Here is a 15,052-nt window from a genome sequence, read left to right on the forward strand (position 1 = left end):
TCGAAAAAGTAGGGTTCAACTGTACATGTTATTGTTTACTGGTCTAACAAGGCTAAACTTAGCTGGTCCCCTATGAGATTATTTTGTGAGACATACTTTTAGTTTAATTAGCACAGGGTGTTTATAGTCAAACGACCCCATTAAAATGGATACTGAGAGGCCCACTCATGTAGAAAGTGTCTAAATTGAAAGAGTTTCTTTTTTTATGCAAGCCATACATGTAATATTTCAGCCAAAAATACTTTGGAAAATAAAACTAATATATATAAATTATTGAAAAAAATACTACAGAAATTAGAATCATCAGAGGAAAGTTTTTTCAGACCGATAACAGTACTGCTGGTTCTTTCCAAAGTAATTGAGAAACTTGTTGGACATCAAGTAATTGATTACACCAAATTTGATCAATGTTTAAAGCAAACTATTGCTAGATTCTGCAAAGGACACTCAATTGGTACTTAATGTGGAAACCCTGTTATTAAACTGACTACAGTTGAACCTCTCTAATACAGACACTGAAGGGACAGAGCGAAGTGTCCGTATTAGAGTGGTGTCCGTATATGAGAGGTCACTACGATGATGTCACTTTTATGACTTTTCATCACTCCACTTACAGTTTTAAGTGTTCAGTAGCTAGAACCAGGCTCACACTCGTCTTTAAACTTCATTTAAATTTCTTAATTCACAGTATAAAGGCACTGTCTTTCAGTAGCATGCAACACTGTACATCTCAGCTGCAAAGTAAGTACAGGTACAAGCGCAAGCTACAGCGCAACGCTGCATGAAAAGTTGTAACGCAAAGCACAATTCTGAAAGCGTCTTTCACCATTTTGCAAGTGTAAAAGATCTTTATGCTATCTGTATTCATTCATTAGCCTTAAAAAAGTCGGTTATGTTCCTCTGTACCCCTTTCGCAAAGTGACTGGGCTTTTGAACTCACTTTGCACAGCTCATCAGCCAGACGGGATTCACCCTGTGCAGACTCACCTGATCGGGATTTGAGATTCACCTTGATCACTGAAGTGTCCGTAATAAAGAGTTTAAGTTTATCTGAATTTACTCTCTGGGGCCAAGATTTAGTGTCCGTTGTTAATATTAGAAAGATTTTGTGTCATAGAGGTTTTTTTTAAAGAAAATATATGAGAATTCTGTCAGAACATTGGAGACTGTCCATAATAGGGAGGTGTCTGTATTAGAGAGGTGTCCGTACCGAGAGGTTCCACTGTACTTGCTTACTAATAATTTAACAACTGCATTAATCAATAACTACATGTACATGTATGTTATGCAACACTTAAAAAGAATGTACCCTGCATAATTTATTTCTTACCAAAAAATTGACATCTACACTTAACAGGGTGGCAAAGTGGTTTTCTATAACACATGATGGGACCCAAATTATCAGGAGAGAGTGATGCAAGGTTGGGCCCAAATTAGCCGCATGAAGCATGATTTGGCCTAGCAGCTTAATGCGTGACAGATGATTTTACGCTGATATTTCTCTAATGGCTAATATCATTTGAAACTATTAGAAGCAAAGACATTAAAAATTATTAGGTAGTTATGACACCAACTTATTTCCCTTTTTCCTCGTTCCTTGACATCTGATTTTCTCAGCTCAAATGATAGGATACTTGTTAATGTATCTAATGTTTTAGTTTATTTTTCTGTGATGCGTGATAGCTTAAAAAAAAAAACGGTATGATGTGTGATAGGTACACCGCCCCCCTTTGCCACCCTGACTTAACAATTATTCCTAGCTAAAATGATGGCATATCTAAAATAATAAATAGCTAGTTAAGCTAGTTGAAGCAGATGCTCACATGAAAAATACTTGTAAGACAAAAATTGTACAAAAGAAGAAACATGACGTAGTAAAACTAAAACTCAGACACTTGAAAGGGAAACAGCAATATATTAGTTAGTGGTGCAGTCTGCTGATCACATTTCTCTCTGAACATCTAGTTTGAGGCTTTGAAAGGTTGTACATGTACCTTCAAAACTCTTCACAGCACGGCCATCTACCAGGTAGTTCATTTTTGTTAATATTGCCAGTTATGTGCTCTTCCTTATGTGCCATGGGACTTAACATTAATTAATAAAGAAACTACTTGCAAATGACAAAATCACACCTTAATTATACTTCTTAAGCATTACATCAAAGACTACAAACAACAAAAATGAACTTTAAAAAACCATTAGGCTAACAAGTTTTCAAAAAGTACCAACAATTTCAATCTGTTCTAATTTCCTTCAAGGTTTTCCACCCGGTCAGTGTAAAACACAGACTGTGGACTGAGGAGTGCAGACCAGGGGTAAAGTGCAGACTGCAGACTAAAGGTAAAATGCAGGCTGGGGGTAAAATGCAGAAAGAACCACATGAGGGGGAAAGTTGTTTTTTTCCTGGAACCCAGAGACTTCATTACCCACGTTACCCTTGTCCAGCAGAACAGGGAACGAGATTGATGTGTCAACCATTAATTTTATTCTACCAACTTGGCTGATTTTAGGCATTCAGCATGGAACACACAAACATGGAGTTGCAGGTATATTTGAAGTGAACCTTGCATTCTATTGATTTATTGTACACAGCTATACAGTGTATGGTCACTTTTGTTGTTCAGTGAGATGCACATTCGCCAGAAGTTTCAATGAACATCTGAACAGCTAAAGTCTGTATACCTTGATTTGCAACACTTTCATCCAAATTTCCTGCAGAACATCTTTCTTTGTTGTTGGAATGATTTACTCCCTTTTTATCACCATTATTCCTTCTGTCATTATCATTATCTGTACAGTATTTTGGTCAGCGGCTTTTATTTAAGCGTAAATATTGTCGTGTTGTACCAATTCACAGTCACTTGTATTGAAATTTGAAGCGTCAGGCCTCTTGGTCAGATATAGAGTTCAAGATTGTGATAATTTTTCGATGACGTTCCAGAGAAGATAGCCTTTTCCAGGCCTTCTACTATCTGAATGCCTGGAACAGGCTACAGAGAAGAAAAAAAATGGATTTGTGAAAGCAGATGTTAAGTAAGTGATCGTTTACATTTTTTTGCGGAATATTTTGATTTAAACCCGTACCCTTCCACGAATACAGTTTATGCTCGGTCTGCATTTTACACTCAGTCTGGCATTTTACCCCCGGTCTGCTGTCTGCAGTCCGCAGTCTGCGGTTTACACTGACTGGTTTTCCACCTATGCAGTATCTACTTTTCTATTTGCTGCGTTATTAAAACCTTCTTTTATTGATGCTTTGATCAATTTTTTTTCTGTTTCACTCCAAATGGTGGCAGTTCTTACTGTTACAATTTTGATTGTTTCTTTTAAGTGGCTCTAACTGTACTCAGTAGATGGTTTTACTTTGGTGATTGTGTAAAGATTGAAAACTTGTCCATACATTGCACTCTAAAGAATAGCTGAGCCGAGGTCAGACAAGAAAAACAAGAGAGGATGGGAGAGAGAAAAAAGCAGAGAGAATATCCCGCATTCAACCCAATGAGAATTTTGAAATGCCTCTTCCATTCATGTGTGGCTTACAATGTGATTTCTGTGTGATATCAATGTCAACTAAAAACATGTGAAATAATGTGGAACAACCTTTGCACATAATGCCTGCCTGACAGTTTTCTACAGGAAACAAATTAATAGGCCTTAGTTCACTGTAACTCGACAAGCAAACACCAACACGTTAAAATATTTTACCTGCATAACTACACACTATACTACATGTACAAGTGAAAGTAACCTGCTAAGTCACTTATCATCACTGCTACTGTAGCTAGACTACAGTCTAGGTTTTTATATGGATAAGTTAAGTTTTAGAAAAAAAGAGAGCTTAATTATAAAAGTACAGCTGCAAGCTTACAATATTTACTTATTTCTCTATTACAGTTCCAAGTGGACCTGATGATGAGAGGTGTATTGACAAGATCAAACTACAGTTGTAGTAAAACTTTACAGGTATTTACCATTTCCCTATCTACAGCCGTATGTTGTATGCACTTTGAATGTTTGACATCCACTGATGGTTGGTTGACATTCTATGAGCCAATCAGAAATGCTGTTTGGTTCATCTGCTGGGGAACAGAGTTCAAAAACCCTTGTGGGATTGAATACATGTGTCTTTTTTTTCTTCCTATTGCCCCCAAGCCCCTCCCACCCTGTTTATTCGTTGGACAAGGACTCATGGCCATATCCCACTTTACAAACCACAAACAAAAAACAAAAACAAAAAAAACGGTTGAAAGGTGAGCTAAATTCTGTTTTCCAGAGAACTCATTGAATTACTGATTACAAAAAAAACCATTGCCTATAAATTATGCTAGTGTGACAAAAGAGAGTCAAGTTGTATGAATGACCTTCATACGGTTTAAGAAAATTCCAAACAGTTACTTGTATTTAGTAAATTAATAATATACTAGTTAAGTATCACAGTGTAAAGAGAGAAAAAATATAATGTCAGCTTGGTTTTGGAGGGTGACTGGCTGTTCATTTTGTCCTCAACAAACTCAGCCGCATGAAACTAAACTGGCTGTGTCTATCTTTCATTCTTTGAAGCATATAAAAATTATGAAAGAACTGAATAAGATGTGTGAACTTCTTGTTTTACATAGTAATGAAGTGTGTGGTTTAAAGAGGCAATTTACACCCTTTAATTGTTGAGAGATCTAGCTGTGGACAGTTTGTTGGGGGTTTGCTCTTGGGAAAATAAACTGCAAAAAAGTGGCATTTTTTATCCTATTTTGACAACTGTTATCTGAAAGTAGTAAAGCTTAAATAAGCTTAAGACTTATGACTTGGCAGTCATCAACTAAATTCATAACAACCAACAACTAAATATTTGCGCTGTTATTAAATGCAAATAGTTTTTTAAACGCATTTCCTTTAAGCTCCTAAAGTCGAAACATATAATCTTACCAAAATTTGAATCAAACAACATTGAAAGTTAGATTTTCAAACTCAACCGAAGGCACGAATCTGGTCATCGAACAAAGTGTAAAGACAACCAATGTAAAGCCTTGTTTTCTTTATTATTTTCATTTCTGCTAAAATTATGTTCTCGAAGAATACAAAAAAATTCGGTTGCATTACTTCTCTTCCGCCTAATCATCAAAATTTTGTACGCACTGATTCCAGCCATGGTTCGGTTCGCGTTTGATTTGCTTCTGGTTTGAAAAGGTGTTGCTGACAGTGCAACCCTGGGTCTGCAACTCTGAGAATATTAAACTCCGCGAATAACACCAGAAACCATTTAGTTTAAAATAAGTCATAGCGGATATCCTCTGTCATGTACAATAATACATCGTAATAATTAATATGACGTTTCTGTGGAAACAATTAAAGTAAGCTTAAGATTATTGCGCGTTCAAAAACTTCCGACTCGTTATTTTTGTATAATTAAGGCTCAAAGTTCGATTTCCGAACTCAAACGAACTAAACCTAACTATGACTGTTCGATTTTGTTCGATAAAATTCGATTTGGTTCTATTTCCTTCGGGCATGGAACTCAATCGAACACAACTGAAATGCATCGAACGAGTTCGGTGGATTTTTTGTTCGGTGTACTAGTAAGTTAAGCTCTCATATCATACGCCGGGAGGTATTCCATGCACAATTTTATACAAAGCGTTTCGCATAAGAGGTTCATTTAGCTCACGTGGTAGTAAGATTATTACTCAATTTGTCTTTTTCTTTAATGTTTGAAAGCAGAAGTAGTAAATACTTGTACTTACCGAGCCAAATTTTGTCACATTCTTAATTAACTTCCTTGTCTCGACAATACACTATTCAAATATGGCGGCCCAAATTTACCGCCACAGACCGCGCCGCACGACACCACAACCTCGTCCCCAGGGTCTTCTCGTTTTCCAAATAAGGAGGCGAGGGAGCACAGCAGAATCACGTGACCGATTTGTGCAGGGCTACCAACAATCCCCCGAAATCAATGATGATGAAGCCGCGCAAAAAACCAAAACGCGCCATTTTCTCACCTTTGATTCGCGGGAAGGGTGGGGGTTACAAATTTTCCATCTTTCAAGCTCTCCGATCCGAGGCGCTTTGGGGCAAACTTTGGGGCGAGGCGGGAAAAGAAAACGAAGGAGAGCTTGCCACTACGTCTCTGGAATTTGAATTCCCCCTCCAATAGAGAGGAGAAGTCGTTACGTCACGTTGCCATGATAGCTAAATTTTCGGATGACAACAAAACGAAAACGCCACTTAAAAAGTGAATTCGCACTGATTCAAAGTTCATTGATCTTATTCAGTTTCATTTAATTTGTAAAATCTTGGCGAAATTGTCGGGGGTTGAATCCGAAAGGACGGTATCTGAGTTGATCTGAGTTGAGAAAAAGAAAAAGGAAATTCTTGTGCTGTGTTCACTAGCCTGCGTAGCTGGCGGTATGGTGTAGTAGGTGAGTGAGATTTGGCCGTCACAATCCGCGTAAGCCGCGAGAAATAGGAATTTCAAACGCCTCGTCCCCAATTTGGAAGTTTCAAGTCGCAGACTAGGGACGGTTAGGAGAGAGCCCTGGGAACTAGCTTAGTCTCGTGTAACATCGCCGAGCCAGAGAGACGCTTAAAATAAATGAATGCACGTGCAGGCAACGGGAATACGGTAGAATGATATAGCAATCTTATTTTGCTCTTCACTGTCCCAGACATCACCGACAACGTGTTGGAACAATTGTGACTTAGCTGTCCAATGAAATGTTTTAAAGCTAAGCAAGAGGCTGTAACTCCCTTGCTGTAATCACTTTAATCACAATGGAAAGCAGCAAAAACTGGACACCTTTCTTTTCACTTTAATTTATTTTATTAGAACGATACGCTAAGGTTAATACGTTTGTTTCTCAGTTTTTTTTTGGCGAATAAGGTGGAAGAACTTTAAAAAGCTTGTAAATCATTCGTCTTTGGTTCCTAATTTACCAGGTTTTTTGCGTGTTCACCACCCCCACTGAACCAAACATTCCCCAGAAACGATTTATAAACGAAGAAAATCACTTCAGTACATCAATGCATCGCTCTTCCTTTGTATGCTTTTCGGACTCCGTTCGATTTAAAAGTTTTAAACGAAAATATTTAACAGCCAGCTGTACTATTTCATGCTATTTTCCTCTCTGCCCCAGTTGCGTACCACAGAGCTATAAAATTGAAGAAAAAAATAACTGATCCGCATTCAGTGAAAGTGTGGTTATGTATTCATTTTTGCTTATTAACATAAAAAGTTAAGCCATAGAGGGCGTCACCTTATGCAATAATGAAATTCAAGAGTTGAAAGAGTTGGTTAATTTGAGCAATTTGTGCAATCATCAGCTCTTTGCAAGCAATAGCAAAGAAAAAAGCCTTCGAAAGCTGCGAAATTGCCGGGTGGCAAAAACGCTAATGAGCCCATACATTCTTTGTAAAGTGTCGAGTTTTTCAAAGGTAACTTATCCGAAACTATTTATTTAAACCGGCTCAAATTTTCACGGATAACTGTAATTGTTATGCTCTTTCGATATTAAGAGAGTTTATTTTAATAGCTTGATCAGAGAATGAAATGCATATGCTATTGAGGGGAAAAATGTAAACAAATTTTTCTTCACAGAATTTACATGAAGCATGACCACCGCGACATCAGCTGAAAACTAGCAGTTGCTTATCAACTTAGAAAGTCGTCTTTTCACTGTCCAATCTGGCTCTAGGGAGGCTCACTCTTGAAGCGTCCATAATAATCAAGTCCATGTAATCTTGGTACTCCAAGTTTAGATTGCTGTTCGATTCTCTTCCATTTCTGCTTTCGGGGAAGAAATGACTCCAGTTTGTAGCACTGTTTAGTGACCGTCCTGACATAGCATGGGAGTTTGATATCACCTCACCGTTTCGGTAGTGGAAGTCATAATCTCGAGCCCTTAAAATTACAAATGAACATATTTAGTATACTAATATAATAACACCAACCTGGCGCATGGCCTATCGTCAGCGTATCGCGGTTGGAGTAACTTTTTCTACCCAATGTAAAGAAATCAAATTTGGGAAACCATGGGATTGGTTGGGATATTCAGAGGGAACAAGGTGGAAAAAGTCCCCGTGCTAAAAATCGGGCTGTTAGTGCAATGACTGGTAGGGAGATATTAAGCACCGTTAATATGCTCTGATTACTTCGTACAATCCTTCTGAAATTGCGGTACGATACAGGCGTCATAAGGACTAATCAGAACTATAACAAGATCCTCAAATCTGATTGGCTATCAACTGTCCAGATTTCAGCACCAAAAGAACAGTTTCATAGGACAGTAGGCGTCACGCCCAAGTAATTGGATTATCTCGCACCCAGACCTCTTGTTGGCTCCTAGAACCAAATGACAGATTTCTCTACCCTGTCATATACTTCACAACTAGTGAAATCCCTGCTCTTTTATTTCCCTGAAGCCTGAAAAAGGTACCCCTCTTCGATTGGCACCTCATCGTATAGGCCATTATAGGAAATATCCCCCTCCTCTTAGGGCTGTTACTTTTCAGTATTCAAAAGATACAAGTTAATGGCCACCTTGAAAAACAAAATGTGTTACTTACCTCAATATTTTCTTTAATCTGATGACAGCGATGGAGATAAACAGTATTACAACGAACAGGAATAACACAGCAAAGCACAGAAATCCTATGGCCACATAGAGAACTGTGGAAATAGGAAAGAAACAATTAGTCACCAGCAAACCATAATTGCAACTAAAACAAGCACCCCCTCAATGCATCGATTCTGGGTTTTAGGTTCTTTGTCGAAGCCACATGTGGGATGTGTGAGTCAGTGAAAGGGCTCTAGCCTCCTGCAGTCATGAATGGGGCGAAGAGAAAGCCTTGTAGAAAATGCGCGCAGGGGAGTCCCGTGAGAATAGCAAATAATAGCTGGAGAGGCGTTCCAAATTTTGATCACCATAATGACAATGGATCATGACAGTATCGTTCCTTTTCTTCATGAATTTGCTTCGCTGGAGTAACTTTGATTTTGCCTGGTCGTATCTTACTTTCTGTAATCCCATGGGTTATTAATAAATCTTTCTTTGGTGCTCACAAAAAGGTGAAAGATGCGGAAAGCGGTTAATAAGAATTAAAACTGAGAAAAAACACGCCTCGCTGAGCAACAGAACAAAACTAAGGTTAAGCCAATTTGAACCCAAGTGCATGAGCCATACTTAGGTCTGAGTCTGAGTATGAATTTTACAATTCGATTCAGTTTCTATTTTAAACAAGGGACTTGTTTATTGTCATTTGCGCTTTGGTGAATAGCTTTAAACTTGAATCAGCGAGAGTGTACTGTATGATTCGACTTAATTCGACTTATTTTTATCTTATAGTCTGTTATGCGCATATGAAAATATTTCTATATACGCAATATAATTTTTTTTGATATATTTATTATTGGGGTATTGAATTTTGGAGTCATGTCCGAAATGTAGGTTGTGAGGTGGAAGGATTATGCTTCGTGCACACATTCATCAAAAAATGTCCTGGGTTACCCTCTAGGGGTCTCGTATTGTCTTAGTAATCTCATATCCGCCAACGCTCAGACGGGATATAATTGCTGCTGTTTACGACTTACGGAGATCGTCATCATCAAATAGATCATCCAAGACGTCGCCGCTTGCTAATCCTAAAAGTCAGACAAAAACATGTTATCTGTCAGTGCAGGCAAATAAACTCATCAGTAAATTTACAGTTCTCTACTAGAGTTTAAAGATTTGGCACTTCCTTTCTAATCACTTTATTATTTTTGGTTAATATTGCCACTTTTTTAAAGTGCAGATCTCTCAAACAATATGCCTTATATTTACCAAATCAGCCACTAGCACTTTTCGCGCGTTTTGATTGGCTCCCGTAACTAGGAATATCCTTGGCTATTGAGTTTGCGACCGGAGCCAAGATAGCGTCTCGCTTCGAGGCATTTTCGAAAGACGAAATTTGAGCGATAAATAAAGCAGTCGTACAAACAAATACCAAGAAAGCGACTATCTTTGGCTTGTCGGTGTTTACTGGTAGGTAGAAAATTGTTTTCATGCTGAATTTGCAACAAAATCGTAAAAATCACTTGACAAAATTCCCGGAATGTTTGTAAATTGTGAATAAAGTTCCTACTAAGTAACGTTTTTAATTTACAAAAAGAAAATCTTTTCATTTTTATCCAACTGATTTGCTAAACACTAAAACAACTATCCCCCTCAGGGTATGTGAACAGTGCTAGGTATATACCTCGACGCTTCCCGTCTCGGTATATCCACTATTAGTAAAATCCAACCAATGCTGCGTTCTGATTGGTTGAGCCACTACTAGGCTATATGTTATAGCCCACTAGTTGCGAAAAGCGCCAGCTTTGAAAACCAAAACAATGGCGGGTGAATCGCGTTTTGCTTGCTAAAGTTGTTTTGTCTCGATATTTTTGACCAACTAGTTGGATTTTACGAAAACAATTATTCCTCTCAACCTCATGGACTCTGAGTCAATAGCTCATTCGGCCTTCGGCCTCATGGGCTATTGACGCAGGGCCCTTTCTGGGTGGAGGAATAATTTTTAACTGTTCAACTCAGTCCCCTTCGGGGGATAGTTGTATATGATTCAGCAAAAGCTGGGGGGATTTACCACTCGCGCTGTAAAATTAAAAAAGGATCTGTTGTGGCCCTACAGTGCCAGTTTGGCCGAGGGGAACTCAAAGACTATATTCACACTGGAACATGTAGCTTTTTTCGTGCCGACACGAAAAACTATCCGGTAGTATAGTATGAACACCTATTCGATATGTGAACCTCCAGTTTAGACAGGGGCACCCAAAGTCAATTTTCGGAAAGTATCTGTTCGAAAGACGATTTGAGATCTAAATTTTCGGAACATTTTTTGTAAAATTTTTTGCTTGCCTGCTTCTCCTGGGCTTTTCGAACATCTAAAAAATGGTATAATTGCCCATTTTTTACGGATTTTTACCGTAAAAAGGTCACCTAGAATTTTCGGAAGCCTTTTCCTGGCTGAAATTTTCGAAAAGGTAAGTTTTGATCCCTATAATTTTCGGATCAGTAGACTTTCAGCTAGGAAATCGGAACAGATGGAAAATTTTTAGGGGATAAAAATATGCCTATATCTACCGTTTTAATACTAAAATACATTTAACAATGCTATGTTTAAGTGGTTTTGTACTATATTCTCGTTGGGTGCCTCTGTTTAGAGAACGGCGCGGCGCAGCTTCGCTCTGTTACAGAAATCGCACCGAAATCACCGTTCTTATATATGAACAGAAGCCCTGTGATCCGGTATAGTTTTCGTGCCGGCACAAAAGCTAACCGCTATAGTGTGAACACCTATCCGATATGTGACTCTCCAGGTTAGAGACCGACGCGGCACAGCTTCGCTCCCTTAACTGAATATATTGCGCTGAAATCACCGTTCCTATGTGTGAACAGAAGCCCTATGCAGTATGATTTTCGCGCCTGCGCAAAAGCTATCCGGTATCGTGTGAACAACAGCCAAAGTTTGATATACCGTATTTATTCGAATAAACGCCCAACCTCGAGTTAGCGCCCAGCCTCGAATAAGCGCCCACCCCTCCTCCTCCCAATCAGACTCAAATAAGCGCTCACCCCCAACCCAGCCACTTAAGTGAATAAGTTCCAATAAGAGACTTCCCCGAGGACGAAGTTTTCTTCAGAGTATTTTACAGAAACCTTGCTTTGTTACTTCTTCGCGTTTTGTTATTAGCATTCATTGTTTTGTTGCAAAATAAACATACTTCATTTGCTGAAAATGGTGAAAATATAATAAGCGCCCACCTCAAATAAGCGCCCACTCTCAAGGTCCAAAAATTTAATAAGCGCCCAGGGCGGTTAATCGAATAAATACGGTAAAGCGCTTTCACCCATCTATGCAAATTTACTAGAACAAAAGAAAGTTTTACATAAGAAAAAGGGTCAACTCTCACAGAATTGGTTTGGAACCCCAACATGTTCAACATTTGGAACAGCAACATGGCAGACGGGACTTTATGTGAAAACGCTCTGTAGCCTCTAGTGCCATCGTGAGCTCGATGTGGAATGTAAATATTTTTAGTACATATACGTTGTTTCTTTTCTATTAATTAACCAATGATAATAGAGATGTTAGCGCTTTATAGGTAAGTTAATAATTCTAAATGAAAATGATAATAATAATAATTAACGTTGTTCTTATATATTACTACTTCAGCCCGTGGATCCGAATCAGCCCTTGAAAGTTGAACTGTATCGGCCCATATTAAGATGGCCAAATTAGGCCCAAAAATAGTCAATAAATTCACCCCATCTATGGAGTTAAAACAGACCCTTTTGATTTTATAGTAATGCGCACACTTCAGATCTACTTTAACTTAAAAACATGAATGATGAGAAAGCCCAAATTCAGTATTTTCGACCGTTTCTATTGGTTTGCTGGCCAACTAAGATCACGTACTTCTTACAATGTAATGTACCTCACTTTAACTTGATCTTGGTGAACGAATTAAAGACAAAACAAAACAAACAACGACAGCAACAACAAAACAAAACGAGGGAGACCTAGCGCCTCGCTCATCACTTGTAAACCCAACTGATCAAGATGCAAAACCTTTCTCCTTCTCCCCCCCCCCCCCTCTCCCCATCTGCCTCCTACCCTCTCTTCACACGCCATGTCACCTTGTCTACGCAAGTGTCACTTTCGTTTAGTTTCCCTTCTCTCCCTTACCCATCCCTCTCCCCAGAGATCTTCCTCCCGTCCTCTTTCTCCACACTCCATGTCACTTCTCGTCTACACCAGTGTATCAGTCAAATTCCTTCTCTGAACTCCAAGGGGTGGGGGAAAGGAGCCTCCCATATAAAAGTAACGAGGTGCTCTTCGTCTCGCTTATGGTGCAAACGAAGCCTCCTATAGGGTTTTCAGAACGAAAAAGCAATATTTTTTTGCCTTTAAATGTATTGCTTATGGTTTTGCACAAAGAAATATCCATATCAAATATCAAACACCTGATACTGTGTGTTGGAGTGCGTCAAATAAGGCCAGAGCCACGTCCAGATAAGTCCCCTTGAGGGGTTTAAAATTCACATTTTTCGTTCCAGATACGCTGATGTTGTCTGCCGGGCAGATTTTTCTTGTAGATTGCGTGAAATATAACAAAGAAGGTGAAAGCCTTGAAAATTACTGTATTCGTGTATGCTCTGGCTAAGGTCAAAACAGAAAAAAAATGATGACAAGATTCAGGTTTTTTTTTTACCACAAATGTTTTGCTCCCAAGTTATGATTTATTTGAATCACATATGCCCGTCTTTGATGATTTTATTAATTAAATAAGTAATCTATTCATTATTTATTCTTTTGTTTGTTTCCCGGGGATGTTAACGTTTACAGAGACTGCAAATTCGAGTTTAAATGCGATCCATGTCTGTAAGTATGACCGATTAATAAACAGCCCTAGAAAGTGATGTTTTTTGGAGGCTTTCAAAATGGACAGAGTTTGTTGTATTCAAATCATAGAATTCTAAAGTGTGACGTCATAAAAACTAATTTTGTGAAATTATGGGATTTGTCAGGATATTCTGAAAGAACAACATCCAAGAGGCCTACTTGCTAAAACTAGCATTGTGGGGCAAATTGTCTCTGAGAAATTAGCCCAGTTATGCTCTGACGACTCCATACAAATCCCTTTAAATTTGACTTGGGTCTAGACCCAGACCCGAGTCAAATTTAAAAGACAAATCCTATAAATTCACCAATTTAATCATTGTTTTTATGACGTCACATTCTAGAACTCTATTGTTGGCTCATATCGCCCCATGAAAGGAAATCCAGGACAGTCTTGGATTCTGGATTCCACAATGTGGATTCCGGATTCCAGGTACTGGGTTCCAGTATCTGTCTGTAGAACTTGGATTCTGGATTCCAATCGTTAGTGGGATTCCGGAATCCTTAAGCTGTATTCCGGATTCCAAAAACAAGGATTCCGGATTCCGGACTCATTCTTGCGACTCATAACACCTAAGCAAGTCGTTGCTCCAAAGAGAATCAAAACCCAGACATTGTTTCTCCAACACGTAGTAAACGTAAAATTAATATTTGAGAAATAAAAAGTAAAGAATTCATAGACAATGAATTCAAAAATTTTCCTGATTGAATTTTCTAGGTTTTGCCGCATCACCCATGGCGACAAACTGTTTTTATGTGTATTGCTGCTGTTTATAACGGATAATTGTTATTTCTTACGTCATGTATCATGCTTGAATTGTCACAAGACGACAACAAACAACATTTAGTTATTTTGGTCGTTTTAACTTTGTAAAATTTTCAGCCAACTCTTTGCCACTGCCAAATAAATTTAGAACCCGTATTGAGCCATTCCTGCTATAAAAATGAGTATTTCCCTAAACCTTTCAACAAGAATCATTCCCAAGAATTAGAAAGATTAATATTCACAACTGTATGTAATTTTAATGAATAGATTCAAAGAACGGTCAACTCTTGACAAGCGAGGTCAACATTTAACATCTTGAACGCTCTTTAAAAAAAGTTTACAAGTTTTAAAACATGTATTCAGCTATGATTTTACTACTATAAGACAATGCTTAAATCGATTTACCGCTATATCTAGATAACATATTCCACTTACCTGTCAACATCAAGACGACCAAAATCTTTAAACGAAAAGCATATTTGCACTCAGTCATGGCTGCAGTATACGTTGGGACGGTCGTTCAAATAAGATGCTCTGTCGTCCCAAATGAAGTCCTAGTTCTTCGATTGCCTTTGTAGGAAGATGACTAAAGATTTTTAAAGTTGTATTCAAGCCAAGAAGTTGAACTTGCTTCCCTGTGCGATATTTGTGTTGTGAAAAAATTCACATGCTTTCGTTTTTACGAATTCATTAGCTTTTCAATCGCATTTACTCGGTCAAAACTTGGGTTACCGTCCTTGGACTTAGTTCGATCACCGTCCTATTTTTGCTCAAAAACGTCGGCTTAACTCTTTTAAACCAAAGAAAAGCTGCTAAACATGGATACTTGTTCGTGGAACGGAGCGGCGAATATAA

The 15,052-nt window shown here is 38.4% G+C and overlaps 1 protein-coding gene across 1 annotated transcript; it reads right to left on the reverse strand.

Moving 5' to 3' along the window:
• Positions 1–7,207: 7,207 nt before the first annotated feature.
• On the reverse strand, positions 7,208–14,690 carry LOC140949607 (uncharacterized). Its single transcript, XM_073398765.1, has 4 exons — positions 14,633–14,690; positions 9,581–9,631; positions 8,557–8,659; positions 7,208–7,891 (listed from the first exon to the last, which is right to left on the reverse strand). The coding sequence occupies exons 1-4, from the start codon at positions 14,688–14,690 to the stop codon at positions 7,648–7,650; spliced, it is 456 nt and encodes a 151-aa protein (XP_073254866.1). The 3' UTR covers positions 7,208–7,647.
• Between the last annotated feature and the right edge of the window lie 362 nt (positions 14,691–15,052).

This window comes from Porites lutea, chromosome 10 (genome assembly GCF_958299795.1).
Source record: "Porites lutea chromosome 10, jaPorLute2.1, whole genome shotgun sequence".
In the NCBI taxonomy this organism is placed as follows: Eukaryota; Metazoa; Cnidaria; class Anthozoa; order Scleractinia; family Poritidae; genus Porites; species Porites lutea.

Bases quoted from the DNA above. Each gene is read 5' to 3' on its own strand.
- LOC140949607 (XM_073398765.1), bottom strand. From the start codon at position 14,690: ATGACTGAGTGCAAATATGCTTTTCGTTTAAAGATTTTGGTCGTCTTG. The intron at 8,660-9,580 runs GTAAGTCGTAAA...CTATTTCCACAG, and splicing joins ATTTGATGATGACGATCTCC to TTCTCTATGTGGCCATAGGA. The intron at 7,892-8,556 runs GTAAGTAACACA...TGTAATTTTAAG, and splicing joins AGATTAAAGAAAATATTGAG to GGCTCGAGATTATGACTTCC.